Source organism: Trachurus japonicus, chromosome 3, assembly GCF_045865225.1.
Source record: "Trachurus japonicus isolate A0001 chromosome 3, Traja_1.0".
Lineage (NCBI taxonomy): Eukaryota > Metazoa > Chordata > Actinopteri > Carangiformes > Carangidae > Trachurus > Trachurus japonicus.
Genome location: NC_140909.1, coordinates 15,763,187 through 15,789,042, shown reverse-complemented (window position 1 = coordinate 15,789,042; position 25,856 = coordinate 15,763,187). Strand labels below are relative to the sequence as shown.

The following is a 25,856-nucleotide window of genomic DNA, read 5'->3' as shown; positions in this document are numbered from 1 at the left end:
GGTGGGGGGTAAAGCATTGCTACCAGGCAGGGGGTAATTATTCAAATCGCATATTAATGCTTTGCTGTCACGGACAATCTTTAGCGTTGTGTAACAGATGCAAAAATGGATATGTCGCACTGTTTATCCTCCCACCGCCCCCTGGGCTCTCAAGTTTCCGTTACAACTGTGTAAGTTAACGTGTTATTTATTTATTTATTTATCTTTTTTTTAATCGTCGTTACTTTTTGTTGCCCAGTATCCTGCCGCCTCTAGCGCTGCTGGCCAGATGGCGGCTCGGGGTAATCTCTTTAGCACTGCGCGCCGCATGTTCTGAATGAGAGAGGGGAAGACAGAGAGAGGGAGAGAGAGAGGGGGGAGAGAAAAAAAAGGAGCTTTGTCAAGTTCAGTTGCACTGTCATTCAGCTTTTCTGTCGAAGTGGGTGCTGTAAAAGACGGACAAAATAATTCAAGTCATGTTTGTGAAGGATTATTTTTTCTGCTGGAGCGCTGTCTGCCATGGCTGACAGACAGGCAGGTGTGTGGAGAAATACAGGTAACGCGCTTGGTCCGTGCGACTCATGCCAGAGCAACAAGTTGAATGTTTTTGTTGACGCAGCACTTGCGATGGGGGACGGAGCTAGAGCTTCGTGCTGGGAATCCACAACAACAGGTAGGCTAAAGCACGAGGAGTTATCTGATATTTTAGTATCTTACAATATCTGCATACATTTACAAATTTGTACGACATGGGGTGGCCATTATCAGATTCACTGTGAGCTTTCCTATTTTATTTTTTTTATTATAGAGGATATTGTTGGCAATAAGTAATTCAGCACTACGGATGACCACACTGCTGGCCTCTTTTGTGTGTCAAAATGTGAAATTGATGCTGATAAGTATTGTAACGAAGAGAGCTTTGGCCTAAGCCTCAATTTCCAAGAAACTCATGTGAAAACCCGTTGAGTTGGATATAAACCTGGAGGCCACATGCCAGAGGAAAAAAGGGCATGTTTAATTCAATAGAAAATGAAGAAAAGAGGAAAGCAATGTAGCAGTATCAGTTGAGCTGTGCCTCCATCAAGCTGTACATGATAGTGTAGGCTTTGGCTAGGGAATAGCCTGCATGACATTTCACTCTCCTCAGATTTGTCTCGTGTTGGATTTTGGTCTGACCAGGTCTCTCTTTCCTTCCCTCCCTCTCTCTTTTCCATCTCTAGATTGTGAAATCCTACCTATCATATGAAGGCTTTGGTTGTGGTTTGTGTGTGAGTGTGTATGTGTGAGGGACAGAGAGCTAAGCTTGGTAGCCTCACCCCAGGGGCACTGGCCTGTAAAAAGAAAAAAAAGAAAAAAAAAAGGTACCTGTAACCCTGAAACCATGAAACCATGACAGTCATCACTTATTCAAGCACTGCTGGAAGGCTTCCGAAAGAAATCCAGGTTCTTGAACATCCCTCTGCCTCCGGGAATGCTCCAGAACCCTTGTCCGAGATTGAAGAACTTTGGACCATGCGGGACCCCTCGGATAGTCCCATACCAGGATTTTGTGGGGTCAAAGGCCAAAGTAGGACTAAGGAGAGAGAAGACCTGAGAATAGGAGGAGGAGTGAAGAGGGGAAATTGGCAAAGGAAGAGGCAAACATGGGGGAGAGGAGATGGGACAGAGAGGATGAGCAGAGGAGGGAGAGAGGACCTCTGCAACTTACAGAAGAAGGTAATTAGAAATTATCCAAAAGGAAGTGGGCAAAGCAGGAGAAAAGGAAAGGACAGGAGCCGGACAGATGTCTCAGGGATTCTGAGAGCCGCAGAAACAGAAGGTGAGATCAACCGGTGGGCGATGAGAAATGGAAAGAGCTGGCCTGTTTTTCTGTGGCTGCTCCTCCTGAGAAAGAGGACTGAAGAAAAAATGAAGCAAGAGACAAACATGGGGATGAGGCGACATCATATCTTGCTCTGGCTGACTGTCCTTTTCAGCCTGTGTCTACAACCTGCTTCATCACAGGTAAGAGTGGCTATCAAGAGTCCATCGTAATTTCTGATTGAAAGCCGGTGGGCTGTTAAAAAGACAATGTACTGTATTCATTATAGGTCTTGAACAGAATTTTCACAGATGTTTTAACTTGTCATAGTAGGACAAGCACAGGTGTTACTAATCACAGTAACGATAGCTCTGCTGTAATCAAGGCTCCCAGTGAGCTACTGTAAACAACACCAGGACCCCGACACAGCTGAATGAGATTCAGTCAGAGTTCATGTCATTATTCACCCCTCTACTTTTCATTTATCAAAATGTCTTCTACTGAAATGACTGCCTCTACAAAAATGTCCAAATATTTTATCTGCCTTTTTAATTCATATTAGTTGTTTTTTCATTTAAAACCCCTGTCCTAATATATTTAAAATTTTGCTGTGTACTGTATCTTCTATATCTTTGTGCTTTATCATAACAGTCAGTCACACATTTTTAATTAGATCCAGTGGAGTCATTATTGTATCCAAATGTCTCAACGCGCCTCCACAACAAATAAACAAAAGTGGCAATACCCCCATTTCAAATAGAACGATCACATGTCCATCTCTTACTTTCTTAGGGTAATTTTCCGCAAATGGAGAACATCGCTGCCTTCAAACCTGTGTCCACCTCTCCACCTCGATCCACCTGTGGAGTTCCAGAGCGGAGCAGCTACTGTCAGTCATCATCCTCCCAGACTGACCTACTGTCATGTTATCAGGCCTTCTGTATCCAAGAGTGTCCGTATAGATCGTCCACACCACCATATGCCCCACTGCTGTTACATGCGCTCAGGTAAGTAAATCAAAATCATATTAATACTTTTAAGATACTTGAGAAGTCTATATAATTTATCATGATCTCAATGCAAAATAATAATGATTAAAAATTTGATTGTATTTGAGTTTTGCAAGTGATAAGGTCTCTTTGAAGCAAAACATGAACATATTTTAATGTCATTCCATCAGGGGAACCTGTGTAACTGAAGACAGAAATGACACTCGTCCCGGGACTGAGACCGAGACTGGGACATCTACAGGGTCAGAGGAACCTTCTGGTGGATCTAGTAGTGTGCTGTTTCAGCCAGCCCCGAACGGATGTCTGGTCTCTCCCCCCTCACAGAAACTAGGAGCGTTGGGTTCCCTCACCTTGGCAGTGTGGATAAAACTGAGCTCTTCTGAAGAGATGTGAGTTACATTTTTGTAAGTTTTAAAAGATAAGAATCAAAGTTGAAGGCCATCTTTTAACAGAAAAAAATCTGAGAAAATAGTTTTTTTTTAGGAAGTTTACTTTATGTAAGAAAATGGAGTGACTGAGAGGAAATAATAGAGTTGCAGTAATGCAGATAGTTGTTTCAGTTTTGTAGTATTATGTATGATGCTTCATGTTTAGCATTTAGTAAAACATCTGTTTGGATATGATCTTGAATATGATTTTATATTATTTCTGACAAGAGAAACCTGTGATATTAACCCATATAACAAGAAGCACATGAGGTCTGATCAGGTCATTATGACCATCAGGAAATGATGCCAATGAAGCCAACAACAACATACTGTCATGCCCTACTTACACATGTTGGGCTCTAGTTTCGTCGACCAGGTGAAGTCTGTGATCAGCGCAGCTTCGCCACGCCAACGGGGTGGGGCCCAGGTCCATTTCGCAAGATTGGTGGGCCGCGCAGTCAGACTTAGACCGGCGCAATCCCTCCCCTCGTCCCTCCCACCGGCGCAAACGGCAAAGAGGGAGGAGAGAGGGCGGGAGGGAGACAGGAGGAGGAGAGAAAGGCGTGGAGTGGGTTTGACACAGCCGAGTCAGATCTTCACCAATCAAAGGAGCTCCTCTCCTCACCTTTAACTGCGCGGCGGGTGATGCGCGCTGCAAGTTTGTCATTTTATACTTGGACGGAGGAAACAGCGACGCCAGAGGCCGAACCTCTCCCAGGAGGAAACAGCTGTTTTGGTCCGGAGGTCCGAGCTCAGAGTGACCAATAATGAGTTTACTAATATACTTAACCAGGATTGATCTGATACACTGAGAACCCCTATACGCAATCTAAGAAACAACAACTAATAAACTAATAAAGAAACTCACATTTATTCAAACTCTGTGTATAAGATGAGAGGTGTAGGCTACACTAATCACAACATAAACACACGCCATGTAAAGGACACGCTCTCTCTCTCTCCCTCTCTCTCTCTTTCTCTCTCTCTCTCTCTCTGTCCTCCTCTCTCTCTCTCTCTGTCCGTCTCTTTTTTTCTCTTTTTTTTCTGTGATAGAGATGCTGAGTATACTGTAGTAGGCTATATACTGACTATCTGATACCGAGGCTGTTGTGGTGGGCTAAGAGAGATGATGATTTGTGTTTTGTTTTTCATTACGGCTGCGTGATGCGGTCGCTCTCCGCTCATGAATTAATAAGTAAATAAATAAATACAGCGATCATCACAAGGGCAGAGTGGTATCTCGACACGGCAGCGACATGCAGTCATCCACCCTCAGTCCTGCTTTTGGGACATCCACAGCTGCTTTTCAGTGCCAGTTCGTCCCTGCTGTGTTAATTCAGGTGGAGTTTCCATTAAGCGTGCCACAGCCTTTGATCTCTGCTTTGATCTGACGTCAGATGTGACGGGACAATCTATATAGATATAAATTCACGTGTTGATTCCGTTAGTTGCATTAAATAGTGGTTATTGTGGATATTTATTGCATTGAAATGTGTCTGGAACTGTGGAGATCTGCCTGTGAGGTCTTGGTGACGTGTGTGCACTGCAGGTCAGTCAGCCAAACTTCCACTGCACCTGCTGCGCTTCGCGCTGCGCTGAGACTAGACCTGGTTGGAGGTGGCGAGCTTTCAGCGCAACCTCGGCGGGACATTTTCGGACGAAACTTCCACTGCACCAAGCTGAATCTGTGACGCCTCCCCCTGCTGCGCGGCCACGCCTATCTCAGCGCAGCGCGATCTGCCAATCTTCCAATCTGACTTTGCGCTAGGCTGCGCTGGTCGAAACTTGCATTAGACCGGCTGCGCTACCTTGCGCCACCTGCGCTGCGCCAGCAAACTAGGGCCCGTTGTGTGTGTGTGTGTGAGAGAGGGGATGTGGCAGTATGTTCCAGGGCTGAGTTGGTAGAGTTACACACTCTCAGATCAGCTTTCAATCACACTCACACACACATGCACACACAAGGCACATAGACACACACACTGAAAGAGATCAGTTGACTTTGATTGGCAACCCTCTCTCTTCCTCTGTGCAACAACACTTAGAGTGGATTGCTTTAACAAGGTGCTTTCTCATGAAACTAAAAACAGCCTAAACTACTTGTTATCTCGGTTTGTATTCGTCCAAACACTTAGTGAACTATATTTAGTAAAATATCATTAGCGGAATTGCTCGACTCATGATGACAGTTTTAAAATTAAAGTGCAGCCGAACTCTTTTTTAATGTCATGCATATTTCTTCCCTGTCATAACAATTATCTGCATTACCCACAATGCAACTCAATAACTGTTCATTTTGAGGTTTGGGTGTGTGATGCTAATAAGAGCTAATACAGCATTGACCTTTTAACCTCTAGCATAGATGAGGGGCAGGCTTCAAAGGTGAATTCACTTCACTCTATACTCACAATTAACCAACATAGTTCACATAGGTCCCTGAAGAGACAGATTGTATAAGTCTTTTCACACAAGTCCTGGAAACCGAACTTTGAATTATCTTTTATTATGACAATGAAGAAGAAAGAGACAGGAGGATCACAGGAGAGAGAAAGGAGATGACATGCAGCAAAAGTCCTGGGCCACATTTGAACTACATTTTGACTTTACCTAAATAAGTTAAACTTACCCTGATACCTATGTAAAGTTAAGCAGTAAAATGTTATTAGATTGCCATTTTATATTGGAATGGCTGCTTTCATGATGATAAAAACAAGGTTTAGGCCAGTGAGGAAATGATTTAATGTTAATGTGACGTCTTAGGTTTGTTGGGTTTTCAAGAAAAAAGGTCAAAATTCATATATTCAGTGCTCAAAAGATAAATGTGACTGTAACCCAGCACTAGACAGATTGCATGTTTATTCTAGTACCTCATTTAAATGTTGCTGTCACTGAAATTTAACTCTGAGATTGGGAATGTAACAGAGATCAAACCTCTCCTTTATATTTCATGCTGTGATTTGTTTGTGAAGTTGTCTGTCTGAGGATTCGGATGACAGACAAGTCTTGTTGTCTTGGTCTGCCGAACATGACACCTGTATGGCTGAATGCATTTGAATGGAAGTAATATCTCTCCCTCTCTCTCTTTCTGGTGCTGTCACTGGCTATCAGTCTTTTGTTGTAGAGACAATCATGGCTGCCATCAAAGAAGCCAGATGAAAGGAGGTCTCTATCCTCACCTCTGTCCGTCTCTCCTCACCCCTCTCTCTTTGTGTCTCCCCCTCACTGTGATTTCACAACCCTCCCCTCATTTGAACAATGAACAGAGCCATCCACCTGTTCCTACAAACCTTAGTATGGCTTCATTTCCAGTTAAGTTAAAGATGAGTTAACATTATTGGGGCATTATCATCATGAATATCGATTTATTTTGGTTAGCCCATACGTATATACGCAATATGTACTAAATGTCCATGTATACATTTGAATGATCCAATATCGATTCATAAAACTCTGTAGATCAAAATAAAAGGTTTTACACTGGATGTGTAAAGCTGATGTGAGATCTAAAAACGTGATCATAGGTGTCGCCTGCCAAAGCCACAGGAACGATGCTCGGCTTGTTTCTCCAGGTGATCAACATACACAGAGAAGAATTGTACACGGTTTTAAGCGCTTAAAGGGATAGTTCACCCTAGAATGATATTTCGCTCATTATCTACTCACCCTCATGTTGACTAAGGGCTGGAAGAATTTTCAGAGTCCACCGTCCCTTCTCTGAGTTACAGGGGGTCTTGGCGTAGCAGTGCATTTCAATGCAACGGTTGCAAAGGGACACCAGAGCTCTTCGTAAAAAAACACACACAAAAAATCCAAATCTCGCGTGATTCGCAGTAACCGCACTGACGCCGGCGCAAATCACGCGAGATTTGGACGGACCAGGAAGAGGAGCTTCGAGAAGCTTCCGCTACAAACAAGCTTAAAATATAGACTTATTTAATTTTTTTCGGGACAATTACGCAATTTGGGGCTTCAGCACAAGACGGACATTACATACAAGCATCATGGAGGTATTTGGATGTTTTTTTTGTGTGTGTTTTTTTACGAAGAGCTCTGGTGTCCCTTTGCAACCGTTGCATTGAAATGCACTGCTACGCCAAGACCCCCTGTAACTCAGAGAAGGGACGGTGGACTCTGAAAATTCTTCCAGCCCTTAGTCAACATGAGGGTGAGTAGATAATGAGCGAAATATCATTCTAGGGTGAACTATCCCTTTAAAGAAGAAGAAAAGAGAGAGGGAAAAAGAAGGGGGGAAAAAAACTGCTACCGCTAGTGGTCTGTTGGACTTCGACAGCTTGTGCTGCTGGAGATGAATAGTTAAGCTAGCCTAGCCTGCTAGCTTCACCTGACATCTGTCTGCATAGCAGCCTCTGCTCTGGATGGATGTTTCCAATGTGGCTTTGTTTGCTCAAGACGAGTTGGTAAACTCACGCAAACTTGGTCATACCCTTTGAAGCGGGCCGCAGTTAGACCAAACGTGCACTCTAGTACAACAAACAGCACTTCATCTCTGTCTAATACACAGTGCAGACAGAGTAGTATTGTAACTGCTTTGGGGTCCAATTGTAAACATGAATATATATATATATATTTTTTTTTAAACTCTTTATTTATTTAGCTTTTTTTGTTTTACATAAACAAGAGCCATTGCACAACAATGCAAGTCACCAAAATGATAGAAGATGGAAAAAAAAAAAAACAGAGTAAAAGTAAATAAAGAAGAATAAAGAAAAAATATTTAAAAAAAAATAAATAAATAAGTAACAAGTGGATGTGGGCACACCCCTCTGGTTGCAGCTTCCATCCCTGTCCATTATGTCTGCTGCATATTAGACTCTTCTTTTTTCGTATACACAAACCATTTCTGCCACCTTTGGTCCAAGGTCCCTGCTTTCATTCTGAGACAGTAAGTCAGTCTTTCCATCAAGTAAATCTCCTCAACAATATCCAGCCACTGCCTTGGACTTGGAGGGTCACTTTTCAACCAGTTTCTTGTTATGGCCTTCTTACATGCCAAGATCAATATTTTGAAAAGATACAGGTCCTTCTTTTGAATAGTATCCAAACCCAGATACAGAGTCCGGGGGTCTCTGGGTATCCTGTAAGAAAAAATCTTTTCCAGAATCTGAACCACTCTGTCCCAGAACCCCTGCAGTTTTACAAATGACCAAAAAACATGCGAGTGATCGGCACTCAACTGCCCACATTTCCTCCAACATTGCTGCTGTTCGATTTTGTTTATTTTTGATGTGTGGTGTGATGAAAAAGCGGATTAAATTCTTCTATGTAAACATGAATATTTTTAATAATGCACCAGGATAGAAGTAGACTTATTATAGCATCTGTTATCTCATTCATAGCCAAACAAAATAGATATTGTAATTGAATGTTGGTTCAGAAAATTAGTGTAAATGTCCAACCCTATTTTACAATTATTTCAAACTGGATTTTTACTAAATTCAAATCAAAATCAAATCAAATAAACTTTATTTGTCCCGGAAGGGAAATTTGTCTTGGGCAAGTGGTGTCAAAACAGAAACAAATTAAAGGCACTTTAGAAAACAGAAGCTTTTTAAGGCCAACTAATCCCAATGATTTACATGTAACTTACTTACTCCCTCCATCCTTTCATCCATCCATCTTCCCATCTACCTCCTCCCACAAGCACACACTTTCAGATGCATGTGCCAATGTATATACATTCTCATGCATATATCTCTGTGATTTATAGGGCGACTACAGTGGGTTCATAAAAGCCATGATTTCCCATAAAATGTCAGTGATGGAGGTTAATATGACACGTGGCGGGTGGAGGGTGTCTGTCTGCACCAGTGTAGCAGCAAAACCTAGCAGTCATGTAAAATATTGATATTCTGTGTGTAAATGTCAGAATGAGAGACTGTGTGTAGTGGAGTCCACTCTACCCTCTGTTTTCTGAGTTAAGCTATAACAGCTCCTCATTGCCAAATATGTGTGTGTTCTTGTTTCCCTCAGGATGTTGCTAGAGAAGAGCTTAAGAGAGCAGCTGGTTTTTTCTGTGACCGTGTCCGAGCAGGCCGTCACCCTGCGGTATATTCAGACAAGAAGTCAGACTACCCTGACTGTCAGCTTCAGAACAGAGGGCAGGGTTGCACTAGAGAGGTGGACACATCTTGTTTTGCAGGTAAGACATCTCATGTTATTATTATTATTTTAATAATTTTGAAGTATATTTATTGGGCTTTTTAAAAAATTGATAGTACAGTCAATAGAGACAGGAAACTACAGCCTCTGCATATGGGTGCCTGCACTGAGGTAAACGGTGCCCCAAGAAATCTCAAGTTTTTGGGGGTGACCATGGTGGTATGAATAGTAACTGCCCTGCCATTGCTATGAAAGGCAGATGATTATAAGTTATATAATAAGTTTATATGTGGCTGTGTGTGTGTTTGTCTGTGTGTTTTAGGGCTTTCAATCACCTTAGAAACATCACACCCTCAGATTTTGTTTTAATGTTGCCATCAAGGTGTGAAAGTGTGAAAGTTTTATGAAACCATTGTCTCTCCAGCCTCTTCTGCCTGTGTTTCTCTTTCATTTTCTGTCCATCTTTTTCTTCTCTCAGCAAGCAAGTGGTAATTATGCTGGTAAACATCTGCCTTGCCACAGCTGCTGGGGCCAGTGACACACACACACACACACACACACACACACACACACACACACACACACACACACACACACACACACACACACACACACACACACATGCATCAGACACTCATACATACGCAGACTGGGCCTTGTCCTTTCAACACAACATTTTAAACACATGAATGTCCAGTTGGAAAAATGGCTGTGAAACCAGTGGAATTCAGAATTTTACTTGTTTTATTTTTATTTTGTTTTACTTATATTTTAGGGTCTGTGTGAAGGACAGAAAGTGATATATGAAGCTGCTGAGTATTTTTTGAGTATTTGGTGGTTCCTTAAGGATTTTGTGGAAGTTTAACTCTACTTTGTGATGCTTCTCCTGGGTCAGAATGTGAGGGTGGTGGATAAGTTATATTAGGTTTTCTAACAGATAAAGTTTGTACCTGTTTGTTATTATGGTGAACCTTGTTTGGTATTTAATGGCTTGCTTAATACAAAGACAAAAATGAAAGAAAAAAAGGGAATAAACCTTCAGGTTTATCATCATATTCACAAAAACTATTATCACACAAATCTGTGGAAGATATTTATATTGCTTAGCGGTGTATGTAACATAACAACGTCTGTATTTATTCTATTTATTTTATGTGGTCTGTCTTTCGTATTTTTCTCAGAAGCAGTTGAACCAAGTGGTACATGAACTAGAAATTTTAGAGGGTGTCAGAAATAAGAAATGTAAGGTCAGCGCAGACAAAAACGGGCTTTCATTAGCTCTGATAAGTCTAAAATGGCAGCTAGTGAAGTGGGGAGAGGCCCCAAGTGAATCTGTGTATGTGTGCATGTGTTTTTGGTCTGTTGAAGAGTATCATTTTACAAATTGCTCCACTGGACAATCTTCCTCTTTCAACATCCCTGAATAATACAGGGGCAACTAGGGGAGAAGACATGGTCACTATGTCAAGCTTTATCACTCGTGCATGTAGCTTAAATTGCCCATGTGTTTACTTTTTGTCTGTATAACATTTTACCTCAAATTGTGATTAGGCCTGCATGGATTTTAATGGGCCTAATTACATTTTGTCTGTAACCTTTTTTTTTAATTGCCCCTGCCATTTTGTCCCATGTTAAAGGGGATGGTAATTAAATTCACGTTGTAAAAATCCCCAAACCTTTAAATCTACAAACTGTTCCATATGTTAACATGTGCAGTTTTACATAATAAGGGATAAAGTCCATGTAAATCTGGTATCTCTGAGAGATGCTTCTCAGCAAAAACCCTCCAGGAAATGCTGGAAAGTATGCTGCACACTGCATTTTGTTACAGTAATCTACAAATTGCTGGTCTTACATTTCTGTGTGTGGTTGGATTAAACAAATGAGAGGTATTGATGGGCTAGCCATTTCCACTTGTTTCCTGCTTTTGTGCTAAGCTAAGCTAATTACTTCTCACTATTGCGCCATATACAATGTACAGACATGAGAATGGTATCAGTCAATTTTTTCCAACTAAACCTCTGCAAGAAATCAAATATGTCATTTTCCAAAATGTCAAACCAAGATAGGATCTTAAAATATAAATTAAGGTTATACCAAATAGTAAAAAAAAAAAAATAGACAATGAAATGTTTCTCAAATAAGAAACTCAAGACTCGTTGATCATCTTTTTCTCAGAAGTATAAGGCTAATTAGTTTTTACTGTTAAACCCACTTCCTTGTGTTTTTCAAGCCACCAAATTATGGTTTGAAAGATAAGAATAGAAGTCCAAAATGCAGAGAAAATAAAAGGCATCAGATGTACTTTTTAGATAAACTGTACATATTGTGTCAATAAAAGAAGCTATATTTTCAGTCCCGCCACGGGATGAAAGACTTACCTACAGTCAAGGAAACGCAAAGTGAGCTGAGCCAGAGCTAGCTGGTTAGCAGGGGCTGACCTTTCTACTTAAAGTACTTAAAAATGACACAGCTGTCCAAACAAACACTTGATATGAACTACACAAAACAGTTATATTGGTTGTGGCACAATTTGTAAACAGAAGATAGCACTAAGGGCAAAGAGTGGTGGCAAGTGCAAACAGCCAATAGAAGTATGAAAGTGACAAAAAGATACGAGTCACAACTTCCCGTCAGGAAATTCCGAGTAGAATAAGAGGATGCAGAAATGTAAGAATTAGGCCTTTAGCCTTGAATTTTAGTGACATAATCATGCAATTGCCAGTTCAACTAAATCTGTGGTGAGGATCTGGGCAATTCAGATCTTGGATTGTGCTTCTACCGTTAGAATTGTTGTATATTTTTTATTGGCCCCTCCCCGTCCAATGACCAGTTCTTTACAGTAAAATGATCTTACCTATCCAGTGGACTTGACAGTTAAGTCTACAGGCTGGCTGATTGGTGTTGATGTCTGGTACAGTAGTTTGGCAGTGCAACGTGTCGTTGGCTAAATGTAATGTTGCTGATGGGTCAGTTGTAAGCGAGTGTGTGTGTGTGTTTACGCCATATGTTTACGCCCTGTGGGAATCACGGTATGTCCATAGTAGTATTTATGGTTGTCCTATATGTCCATCTAGGCATAGAAAAAGGCCTGTCGGCACTGTGCTAAAAGTGTGTTGTGTCGGTGTGGCTTGGAGGTGTTGTGAAACTTTGTGTGTGTTTGTGCATTATTGTGAATCAGCCTGTCTTTTGTTTAATGGTATGGTGATGTGATCTGCTTTGACCATCCAGAAGAATAACATAATCATCCTTGACAGTCAAACACCATTCGCAGACTCCCATTCTCATACATGCACACATACTTATGTACTCGCTCTCTTACACACAGACACACACTGTTCAGTGGTAATTTGTAGCAACCTGTCAGCCACAATACAGACATTACCCTATAGGAGCAGGGTAATTTAGAAACCTTTCCTACACACATACAGTACACACACACACACGCACACACACACCAGTCATCTGTCAGTTTGAAAAGATCAAAACACTAAAAAAGACGGTCAAAAGGAATACGGGTTTCCAAGTGCCAGGAGCAATTCACACACACTCACACACACACACACATGCACGCACACTTGTACACACATGGTGCCAGGAGCAAGGTGCTGTAGGGATGCTGGTGCTCCCTAGGTAGTTGTCTTATCTGATTATGGTAACGATGTAGAGAATAGTGGAGGAAAAGGTTGCCTGGGGGAGGGAGGGACTGAGAGAGGAGAGGAGATGGGGGAAGCGAGGAATGTGGCTCAGTGAAGTTAAGTGATAGCTTCGAAGTCAGTCTACAATCGGACTCACCTTTTATTACATTTCTGCACAAGTTATTACCAATTTGTAGCTCTCCTACATAGGAAAGCATCAGGTGTTATGGTGGCTGATGATCTGTGTATTAACAGAACATGTTGGTCCTGGGTGGATACACCGTGGTCTCCAGGTTTATAGTAGTGTGTGTGTGGTGGCCAAAAAAAACCAAAACATGTATATAGCAGTGGTATATACAAAACAAGGGATAATAAGGCTGAGAAGGTGGCACTCATTAAAATCAATGAGCTGCATGTGTTACCCATTAGATAACCTATCAATTACATTTCAGCTCATAGCTGTGATCAGCCTCTACACCCAAATTGTATTGTGTTCTCTCAGCTCTTAACAGATATCAAAGCAGAAACACTCTGATACACCATGAAATTTGTGTTTTGTTTAAATGGATCATAATTTGGTATGCTTATTATATTTATGGCATCAAAAGATATGTGTTACATTATGCAGACTGCATGGAAATGTAAGCAGAAATGCCATCAACAAGAACAAGAGGACCAAAGGACTTAGAAGACACTGCATCTGTTTGTGTTTTATGACAATAAGTACAGACTATAGAAATTATATAAACATAGCACATATTTCTCTGCAATTATTGTTAAATTTGTACCCAATTGGACTTAAAGTGATATTTTAGGTTATTTGGCAGAGGATTGTATGAGGTTCTTTTTTAACGTAGTCAGTATAGTTTGATTAGTGCTCTCCCAGTTTAAAAAAGCAGCCATGGAGCACTGGTAGTGAGGTCATATGGCTGTGCAGGGGCCTGCTACAGGAACATATTTGAGTCACCAGAAAGGCCAGTATTCCTTTAACTGTAGGCCTACATATGTTTTTTGGAATTTATTTTTGTGTTGTCTGTGGTCACCTATTCAGTGCACATGTACATACATATTTTTGTGTTTGTCCTGTCAGACAACTGAACAAGTAGAAGTAGCACAGGACAGTATTCAAAATATTTTTTTAATAAACTTGAAGATACTTTCATCTTCAAGTTTTGTAATAGTTACTGTGTTGGTTTCTGTGTAATGGCTCTTCCAGTCTTGTACTTTACTCTGTGTGATTTTAAGATTTTTGAAGGAGAAGTGGACAAAGTTTAAAGTTAAAGATGTGCTGTGAAATGAGAAATGTAGAAGTAGGTGTCAGAAGAGGACGAGAAGTGAGATAAATAGTAAAAAGAAGTGTCTGGGAAGGACAGAGCAATGAAGAGCAGTGGTGAAAGACAGAATGAAGAGAAAGTAAGAGAGTTAACAATTGAAATAGCTTTGGCGTACTATCTTTTGGAGTACCAGTGAGTGACTGTGCCTGGAGGACCCCCAGAGGGGTCCTTCTGTTAGTGCCTGAGCAAATCACAACTGCTGGATGATAAAGTGTCAGGGACAACCAGTCACACCTGTCCCATCATGACCAAGCATGGCTGCATTAATATTTAACACCAATGTGAACACACTTGTACACGGACACTCTCTCTTTCTCTTACTGTTGCTACCTGGGTCACACTACCCCAATTCACCACAACTAACAATCATAGGAGAAATCTGATCCTGGACCTTTGGTTAGGACTGATGTTTAGCCCAGATGATCTGGTAATGTTAGTGCTTTGCAGACATGGTCTAACTGAAACTTCTTGAATCTCTCACAGATACATCAGGGCCACCAGGACAATTGTTGTCAATTAATTGACCTCCTATGCTTCTCTGTGAGATTATGTGAGGTTGGGTCACGTTAGGTTGTGCTTGGCCCCCCATTTTATCCTGCACTAAAATATCATGCAGTGCCATTATTTTCAAAACTTGTTGTGTGTGCATGTTTGAGAGATTTTTTTTTGAGGATTTCAAAACTCCTGTAGTCTGACTTGAGCTGTGTGGTGACCACACACACAAATGGATGGTTGCTCTTTCATAGAGCTCGTACCTGTTGGAAGCAGCACTGTCAAGAAAATATGAAAATGGGGTAAGTGGGTCAGTATCTGAGAGTTACTGTGAGTTAAGGTCAATTCAGGATTAACACACACACACACACACACACACACACACACACACACACACACACATCTGTATTTATTGCAGGGAGTGAACAAGTTGTTCCCATCTAATCTACAATTTGTTCTCTAGACCCTGACAGCTCATCTGCTTCACTACTCTGCTCTTATACAGTTTGGCTGCTAAAGCTTCTACTGCATGCCATAATGACCTTAATGAATGTTTTCACGCACAATTACACTGGAAGACTCTGGCTGTGTGTATGTGTGTATATGGACTGGTGTGGTCTTGGCAGAAGGCTGCTATTTTGCACCAACTAATCTGATACTATAGTCATAGTGCCTTTTTTTGCATTTATGCACATGCCTCATCAACCCACTCTGTCTGAGACTGGTTTGCATTATAAAAGTAAAAAAAAACAAAAAAAAAACAATTTTCTTCTTGCCATTCTTGTGCTCTTTAGTTAAGGCAACACTACACCACAGGTTACTTGGCCTGGGTCGTGTCTAACATGACAGCACATAGTTGGGAATTGTTGAACAAGTTAACCAGTTTGTTCTGGTGGAGAGGGTGGAGATGGCACAAGAGCCTCAATTGGCCACAGAACATAAGCTGAAGTTGTAGCAGTGGTTGGGAGGTGCCGTGACCATGCTCAGAAATTATGCCACAAATGCCACTGTGGAAAATGGTGATTTCAGTGACTGATCACAGCAAATGACACCGCATGAAGTTCAAGAAGTTGCTTGCAAAACTGCCCACAAGTGCATGACTGCATTTTGTCAAATGAGGAGCACATTTGCAGCACATTTTTTGGTTAGATCAAACCAAAATTAATTTGCTTGTATAAGTTGGCTGTGAACCTGACCACACACGTGACAGAATAGAGCCCACTATGAAATGTGAGCTGTGGCTACATATTGGGGCCACATCCTTTGGAGGTTGTAGTCTGCAAACGTGTAGCTATTGTAGACTGAAAAGGTGGAGTGTAATGAAACGATCTGTTCTTTGGAAAACTTGGGTTGTAGGCATCACTCTTACTGAGAAGCAACCCTGACATCATTTTTTCTTACAAATACTTGAAGGCCCTTGGTTTTTTAACAGTTGTACTATTCAACTGTGCTGAAACCTGATACTTGCATTAAAAAATGTAATCGTCCATGTCAGTGTTGTTTGCTGCCATATTATTTTCAATACTGGCATGCAATGAATCTTGAGGATAGGTAGAAGAATCCAAGGCTTGATTTGAAGGAGCCTTTGAAATATGACAGCCAAGTTGCACTGCTGTGAACACAGTTATGGAGGTGGGAGTGCACTAATATGAGCCTGCATGAATGTTGAAGGCGTAGGGGAGATTTATAGATGGCAATATGAATGCATGCTTGTACCCACTAAAAACTGAATGAAAAGATGACTCCCAGTCTCAAGAAGCTTGGCAGGAGAGGGATTTTCCAACATGACAGTGACCCCAAACACCGTACAAAAACCAGCTTTAAAATGAGAAAATATTGCTGTGTTCTTATGCATGGAGAGGGACTTTTTATGTTAGTTTCCGTGGGCTGTACTGTATGTTTGTGTTTGTGTAAATGTGTGGGCACTAGATACAGTATATTTCTGTGTATCTTTGTGCTTCTGTGTGGTTGTGTACATGTGTGTGAAGGTGAGGCAAGGTTGTTATGTAGGGGTGAAACGGACACCTCTATGGTAGCCCTCTGCCCGCTGGCACAGGAGGCGAAAGGGCACGAGACTGGCATCAATTACATAGTGAGAGAGAGAGGGGGAGAACGTGTGTGTGTGTGTGTGTGTGTGTGTGGTGGGGTTTGAGATTTACTGTCTTTTTAAATTCATTTCATTATTTATTTTACATGAGTATTTTGTGCCAATGTGCGATGTGGTCCAGCTTAATAGTGAGAGCAAGGCACTAACACAGCCAGGGTTAGGGGTATCACTCCCACTAGGCTTTGAGATATAAGAGCAAGAAATGTATGCAGCAAGGTGCTGCAAGGTGCTTTGGATAAAAGGATCCACCAAAGAGCATATGTTATGTTAACCTGTCCTTTGTAGAAATATCCAGACTAAAGTAGAAGTTTCATGACACAAGTTAAGAACCCTATTAAAAGCAAAAGAAACTAACCAGAATAAAAATGAGGATGCAATTGGATTCTGGTGCTGGAGTTAGAAACTGGCGACAAACCAGGACACAAACTATAGCTATTACCAAATTTCACATACCTGACATCTGAAGTTATCACTTTTTTGTTTAACTGTCTTCCCACTTTACTGAATATACAAAACACATAACATGCATGGGGCTGACCGTGAGAGAGATAAGGATGCTCTAATCTGTGCGCTGACATTTTGGATCGGAAACGGTTCCACCAGTGTTGTGTCTGATCCACATTAAAGAAAGTTTCTTTGTAAATGTCAAAAATGAAATTCTGTTTCTTCCTTCTGGTCTCAGATTGATACTCTGTGACAGCAGATACCCAAAGAATCAGGAGGGTGACTGATAAAGATGCATTGATAATTTGAATGGATTGATAACTAGGATGTACTTAATATTACATTACTCCTGAAAATAACCAAATCCAGAACAAATTCGAGCATTAAAAAACGTCATACTTTGTGAGGATCCATTATGTTGGGTGCTGGCTTTGGTACTGAACCTTTCTTGTGCATATTGCTCTCTCTTTGCAGTAGGTGACTGTATGCGACTCTCCTTCCTTGTATGCTCTCATGAATGTTTCTCTTTGCTTTCTGCTCAGAAAGAAAAAGTCTTAGAGACTTATGGTCTTTATTAAAAGGTTGGTGTGTCACCTTATATATGTCCTCCCTCTCTCTCTCTCTCTCTCTCTCTCTCTCTCTTTCTCTCTGTTTTCTCTCTTTATCTTTTCTCTTTGCTTTTTTTCCCTGAAGATTATTTTCTCTTTCTCCCCTTCTCCCTTCCTCTCTACCTCATCTATCTCTCATTCTCTCCCCCTTTCATTGTCTCTCCCCCTCCACCTTCTTTGTCCTTCCCTCCTTCCCTCTCATTTTCCCTACACACACACACTCTCTCTCTCCCTCTCCATCTCCCTGGGGACAATTTTCTTTTCTTAAATAAACTGTCATAGCTAGTGTTAAAATATGGGCCTTACACGGGGTGAGCACGGCAAGGCAAAGGCATGGGGCCCTGGGCTGGTATAAAACATGGATAATATGCTGTGAGAGGTAATTGTATCTTTTAGCGCTGAGATGAGTAGAACAAATGTGTCTCCTCTCCATCCTCCTCTCTCTCTCTTTCTCACACACACACTCTCACTCTCTTTATATTCCTCCTCTCTTCCTCTTCCTATCTCTTCCTTTACACACTGCAGCCGTGCTAATATGATAGAGAGAATATTGGCTGTACATCAGAGCTGCTAACAGTTCATAGTGGGTAAGGGCAAGTATACTGTAGAGGCGGCAGAGAGGACTAAGGTTGGTGGGAGAGGCCTGGAGGGTGAATAACAAGGAGAGGCAGCAGGATAGGGGAGCAAGAGAGTGATAGAAAGAGACAGAGAAAGGTGGCAAGGCACCTAGGGATGCAGAAGGGGAGAGCTTGTGATGCATTAAGTCATAATTTAATTCATTTCAGTTTACTCCACTCCTTTGGTTCAGGAATATTTTTGTAATTAATGTGGGTGCCATTTAGGTTTTTTTTTTTGTTTTTTTTAAATACGTTTTTGGCCAAACCTTTTCCAATATTTACAAAAAAAAAACCTTGTTACCTTGACAAAAATATTTGGGGTTTTTTTTATTTGCAAAAGCATTCATCTGTCAGGGGCAATTGAAAGTGGCAGCAAAGGTTTATTGTGTATGAGTACAGAGCTAAAAGTTCCAGGTACTTTTCTTCAGGGACTGAAATGTTCTTGTGACCCATTGTTCTCTGAGTTTCCACTAGGGCCTATAAAGTCCCAGAACGATTATGCAAATCTGCATACAGAGGGGAAAATGCAATTGATGGACTGTAGTAAAATATACACATCATAACCCATAATATATAAAACTTTTAACAAAATTGAAAATGAAGCACATCGCTTCTGTTCATATATATTGACTTGTATTAAAATGTGTTGGTGCATTTGTACAGAGGTTCACAGGCAGGCAGAGTTGTTGTTAAACTGTCCAGCAAATCATGTGTTTATTTACCTTCATCTTCACAGACTAACGAGCAGCAACAATATTTCAGATCAAACTTAATCATCCAAAGGGATTTTTTTCAGACAATACAGAGAGCCAACATTTAAAAAAAAGGCTGCAGCCATAACACTTTTTCGGGGGGATGATGGTGCACACTGACCAGCTGGACAGTGAGCTGCTGATGTGAGGGTGTATTCTGGCTCGTCTCAGGCTTGGGCCCCTAAATTGATGACATTTCTTAAAAGTCACTTTCTCACTTGAAAAACCATCAAACCTTCATGAGGTGATATAGAAACAGTGTGAAATTTGTTTCTAGTCTAGTTGGCAACTGCGGCCTCTAAGGCTATATAATTTTGTTTCATATCAGCCACTTGTTTGATCTAGAAATTTGACAGGGCCCCAGTATCACTTCAACTAGCACTGTTTCTGTTTTTGATTTGATTCAACCCTAGTGTGATTATCCCAAACTGTAGAAAAACCCTAACTATTCAAAAGAAGATATTCTTTAACAGACATGTTACTGTAGAGTACCAACCATCTATTGACTGTCCATTTCTCATTTTCATTCTCATTCTTTATCTTGCCAATGTTTTTTCATTTAATTTACTTGACAGTTGATTGTTTAGAGGCAGGAAATGTGAGAGCAATGGAAGTTTAATTAAATGTGGGATATTATGGTCATTTGGTGTGCTTCTTAACCACTGAACCTCCACAATACCCTCTTTTCTTTTACCAGCATTTCTTTTACAAATTCACTGCTTCATTCCCTTCCTCTCCCAATGACCTTGCTACATCATCTCTTTTTGCTCATTACAGTATATACATATATCTTTCTGTGTCACTGTCTTTCCCATGTATCCTGTTTGTCAGTGTCAACAGTAGTGTTTTTCTCATTCATCCAACAAGCCCTACACTCCACTCATCGTGCTTGTCTTTATTTATTTCTTTATGTCTCTCCCTCTCCCTCTCCCTCTCTCTCTCTCTCTCTCTCTCTCTCTCTCTCTCTCTCTCTCACTCTCATTTGCTGCCTCTCTTTTCCCCCACTGACAGCTTCACTGGCTGTGGAATGAGGTGTGTTATCAGTGAGTGGTATGTCAGTCAGTCACAGGGCAATACAGCCCAAAGCAGACGGGCTGGGTGGAGAGAGGTTGGCGAGGCGGGATGTGTGGGGGCAGAGACAGGGAGTCAGGGATTAGGGGCGGAGATAGGTGAGGGAGAGCAGACAAGCATGAAAGGGGCAACAAGAGAGGGGAAGATCTCAGAAAAGAAAACAAAAGCTGGGCGAGCTACAGAGGAGGGGGTTCCCACTTGCAAGATGGACAGACATGCACTGTGTGCTCTGTGTTCAAAAACAGAAGAAAAGGGAGTGATGGAAGAAAGAGGCATGTGCACGGAGATGGGAATTAATTGAGGGAAGTACGGAGAAACAAAGTGGAGATAGGAGGTGGGAATAAGGGAAGGGCTGAGAGGAATGGATGGTTGTGTTTGTAGAATGAGAAGAGGAGAGGAGCAGAAGAGAGGGAGGTGAAGAAGGGATTTCAGAGGGACATGGGCTGAGTGGTTGTGGGAAAGGCCAGGTGAAATTAGATCTTCCATGATAAAGGTCAAACAGGGGCAGTGGAGTCAGTGTAAACTGGTGTCTCGCGATGGGAACACACCGCCTGCGTTGTGTAAGAGTGGAAGCTGCTGCGGAGAAGCATATGTGTGTTTTCACACCGGCTGCAGTGTGTGCTGCGTTGCTGCTACTGCCAGCTCTGTACAATGGAGTTTGTAGGTTACTGGGATTTTGATATATCTTTTTTACAATTGAAAACCTCAGTAAAGTAAAGTAAAAGGCCAAAATATAACAACTCTGGAAAAGAATTACCACTCCAAATGTTTCTTAATAATTCAGCATCTCTACATGTATGGCAGCCATTACATCCCAGTGTCTGTTGAATTCCAACACAAGCACACCTCAGGTTACTTAAAATTGGGGTTATTACTAGCCTGGTTGGCACGACTTTCCAATGTTGATACTCAGCATTGGGTCTGGCCAAGACGTTAAGAGAATCAATTTCTCAAAGCGCATCCTTCAAACCTGGTTTACCCGCCCCCCTCAAATGCCTCAGTCTGCTATTGGTCGAAGCCAGAAAACATTTATCGTATCCTACAGTTTTTATCCAATGAGGAGAGAGAACGGCATGCAGGGCTGTGTGTGCAGCCAAGGGACGCCGTGAATGTGGCGACGTAGGGACGAGGACTGTTATGGTGCGTTCAAGGAAACTTGTATTTTTCCGACCGTGAAGTGGTACCAGTTCGATCTGGTACGAGTTCACCGGTCGGAAGTTACGAGTGGCCGTTATAGTGCACTTTCACCGGTAAAACAGGTCGGAAAAACACGAGTGGGTTGCCTGGAATGCTACAAAGTCGTAAGTTGTGACTTGAAGCTGTAATTTACGATTTCAAAAGCCTGCCTGGAACGCAGCATTAACGAAAACGACCGGACCACTTACTTCTGCTTTAAGAAAAATAGCGTTGATGAACTTGTTTTCTTTGCATTGTTCAAAGTGATTAACACTGCATGTTTTTTGTTGTTTTGACCAGTTGTCATTTAGTGCTAACAAATGCTCCAAGTGACAATATTTTTTATTTCGAATTTGGGAGAAATGCTAAGTCTTCGTTTTACTCAAACACATGCCTATAGGAATGTGTTTGAGTAAAATGAAGAAATTTTTTAGTTTCTCTGGTTATAGGCTATACATAGTAAACCAGAGAAACTGATCATTTTGAAGTGGTCTCTTAATTTTTTTCAGAGCTGTGTATATACTGTATATTTATATTTTATCATGTCTGTGCCGCATTCATATTCAGCCTAGACATTGACAACTATGATGGAAGGATTCTGTTTTTATAGGATCGTGCTGGTATGATGTCAATACAACTGGCAACTTGTGTTTTCTCAGTTTATTTTGGCCGAGACAGGCACACGCTGAGTGTAAAAAATCAACGAGACACAGAATCTCCAGATCAGCTGCGGGGCATGAGAAGCACAGTACAGGCAGCATGTGCGCTCAAAACTGTTAGCATGTGCACTGAAATGGAAACCAAGACATTTTGCCGCACTTTCTGGCCACCCATCCACTGTGCTCCAGGCATCATGGGGAGGCAAACAACCGGGCAACATAGAGGCACATTTCTCAGTAGATAAGGACCGCCAAGTACTCAGACAAGCCATTGTATAAATGATGCTTCATTTGAGAATGTATTAAAGGAAATATGGTGGAGCCTGTTTGAATGGACCTGTTGGAGTTGCTTGTTGTCTATAACTTAGAGGTGCTTTGCTCATGTTTGTCGATAAAGACCTTAGACTGAGCGATGGTGCAAACTGTTTTAAAGGAGGGGGAATTATAGTAGGGGCACTGGAGCATTAGGTGTGACAGTGTGGGTCACTTTTACTTTTTATTGACGGTGTGTATTTCTCTCTCTTGCATGCATCTAAGGGTGTCTTCTTAAGGAAAATTAAAAAGGGCATCTCTTCCGCTTGTTAATCATAGTTTTTCACTTGCATTCAAACTCCTGCATATACTTCCACTTAATCAGACTGTGTTGAAATATGTTTGCGGTTTCTAATGTTTAATTTATTTGACCACAAGCTGTCACCTCTGAGATTCTCAAATGAGCAGCCATGTTCCACATGTACTGTAAATAAAATGCTGTTTTTAAGCTTTTCACTATGTGCAGTACATCAGATGTTTAGATAATGGCTCTTGTCCAAAATCAAAGATTTATTCATTTATTCAGCTAAACTGAACTGCTTCAGGATGAAACTGCATTATGACAGCTGTCTGTCTGAAACGCCCCACACTCCACAACAAGTCCCAGCCTATCTACATTTCATTATGACAACAAAGAGTTATTCTTTCTCCAGTTGAGTTTTTGAAGTAATGTCTAACAACCAAAACATGAGCTGAATGTGTATTTGGAAGTAGTAGACTTGCTTATATGCCTGAGAGCTTTAATATCAAAGGGACAAAGATCTGCAATTTCTGCCCAGATGCTTCATAGAAATTGGCTTCAATTTATTTCTGCGAACATGACAGTTATGTGTATAAAATAATCTCTTGTGGCAACACTGATGAAGTGTAGGTCAGTGCAGGTTTGGATAGAAGTCGTGGGAAAAAGGCCCTGGTCATCAGGAGGTATTAATGCATAGGCACTGTCTCTTCATCTGTCATATGGTTAGCTGTTAGTTAGCTATGTATCCTTTTCATACACAAACAAGCCCACATTTCACCGCATAGCTTTGTATTGTAGCATGTCATGAGTGTAAGATTTTATAATGCAGATACTTCCTTTTTCCCTCTTCCTAATTAAATCAAGCTTTTAGTCTGTAAATCCTTAAGAGTAAAATACATGCAGGTGATTTTCTATTCCATGCTGGTCACAAATATTAGGAGTATATGTATATAAGAAATAATATTTGATACATCACATTGCATTATTATCCACCTATTATATTATATTATATTATATTATATTATATTATATTATATTATATTATATTATATTATATTATATTATATTATATTATATTATATTGTATTGTATTGTATTATGTATTCATTTTCCTTACCTCTTTTACTTTTGTAGCCCACAGCTACAAAGTGGGCTTAGAAGAAACACTGCTGTCCACACACTGTACTGAGCCATGGCTTGGCAGGAGTGTGAAAATCGAGAAGAGCTTTAGTCAAAATGCCAGCCTACAGATCACTAAAAGCTTTCCACTAAGGGTTTTCCTGGGCTTTTAGAGAGGCTTAGGTGGTAACATTGCCAGCAGGGTGGGTTTTGCACAGGGAAAGGGTGTCTCAAACTCCCTAAGAGCACAGAAACCTTTATAAATGAAGGAAATATTTTAATAAGGAAAGGAAAATAATAAAACTGGTCTTTGCGGAGGAGAGATACAGTAAAGTGTTGTGAATTTCATCGATGGCCTTTTGAAACAGAAGATGGTGATACAGTACATTGGCAATATTACAACCACCAGTCAGAGAATAGCAGAAGTTATAAAATAACTGTAGTTAAAATTCATATAGTCTGATATAATGTGAAAAAAATATACGGCAAGAATGCTGTTAGTGCATGTTGTTAGGTTTAATGTGAGTTGTGGCTTTGCAGGAGAAATCACTAACCATAGGCAACCAGGCCAAATGCTAATGGAGCCATGAATGGTGGCAGAGACCACAAGTGGTGCAGGGGTTAAGATTCAATATCCGAGCTGGCCCAGGATTGAACCCTGCTGAACCCATCTCGCCTTCCAGTTTCAGCTTTAATCTCAATGTGACGGAGAGTTTGAGTTTACAGGAAACAAGGCCATACCACTTGGAGGAAAAGAGAAACCAGTACAGAACTGGTGTGTGTATCAAATTCTTCAGCTGTAGCTTATGTTGACATGATTATGATTTGATTTTAGATACTGAAATCACAATGGTAGAAGAAGATTTAACGGCCATTTGTCTTGAGGGAGAAAAATTGCACATCGTATGGTTATTATTGCAGAATACACTTAATTTAATTTGCAACACCAGGACATTACATTAAATGAAAAATGAAACAAACCCTGACAGTACATATGATAAATAGCCCAATTATCAATCCTGTGAATGCATAACTACATTTAGTTATCACCATTTATGGGCTGCATTGGATTTCATTGGACATTACTACAGTGTACGAACTGCTGAGATCCAGGTGTTCTCACACAGGTTGCGTTTATCTTAAAAATACCTACAAAGATGTCGCCTTTAAGTGGTTTATTTGAAAAGGCGTCACAAAATTAAATATGCTCAGTATAAATGGGAGAGGATAGGTAGAGTTTGAAGCAGTCATTTCCTTTCCTCTGGACTTAGTGGACACAGTCCAAATGAGACTAGTTATCAACACGAAAGAATCCTGACTACTCTCCTCTTTTTTCCTCTGTTCTCCAAAAACTCTGAAGTTACGCTGGCTAAAAGAGACAAAGAGAGGTAAAGGAAAGAAGGAAGTAAAAATACAGATGGACAGGGAAAAGGAAAAACGGAGGGAAAGTGTTTGTGAAAGCTAACAAAGGGGAGTTGGCTGTGTTTCAAAAGGGCGCGTGGCGGCTAAGGAGGATGAAGCGCTTCAGGATTCATTTACATCAGGCCTGACAACTGCCTCACATCTCCCCAAGAGCCGCACTGCTCTGGCTTAGAGATTCCTAAAGAGGGCCCTTCTTCTAGCTCCCTCTCTTACACCCACTCCCTGACTTTTCTTTTTCTCCCTCCTGTCTCTTTTTTTCTCTTGCCTTTTTTCAGTCTTATTCTCTCCCGCTCTCTCTCTCTTGTGCTCTCATACGCTTGCCAGTCTTCAATCAGCCATCATGAAAGTGTCTGTCTGGGCGTCTTAACTATCCTCTGAGAGGCAGACACTTGTCTGGGCCTGCCTTCATCCCCTAAAGGCGTTTTTTGACTTGGACTTATTTCCCTCCTCACACCTTTTCAACTTCCCTAAAGAGCTGACAACAAGTGAGAGCGACAGGGCAAGATAAACATGAGGGAAAGAGACAGGA

The 25,856-nt window shown here is 41.1% G+C and overlaps 1 protein-coding gene across 1 annotated transcript in view; it reads left to right on the top strand.

Annotated features, from left to right (window-relative positions):
- Positions 1-25,856, top strand: part of ush2a (Usher syndrome 2A (autosomal recessive, mild)) — a 184,947-nt gene continuing 159,091 nt past the window's right edge. Inside the window, exons 1-5 of the mRNA XM_085764102.1 lie at positions 1-652; positions 1,200-1,983; positions 2,573-2,787; positions 2,961-3,179; positions 9,207-9,375. Coding sequence (XP_085620228.1) covers positions 1,369-1,983; positions 2,573-2,787; positions 2,961-3,179; positions 9,207-9,375 — 1,218 coding nt within the window. The 5' untranslated portion in view covers positions 1-652; positions 1,200-1,368. The remainder of the gene's footprint in view (positions 653-1,199; positions 1,984-2,572; positions 2,788-2,960; positions 3,180-9,206; positions 9,376-25,856) is intronic.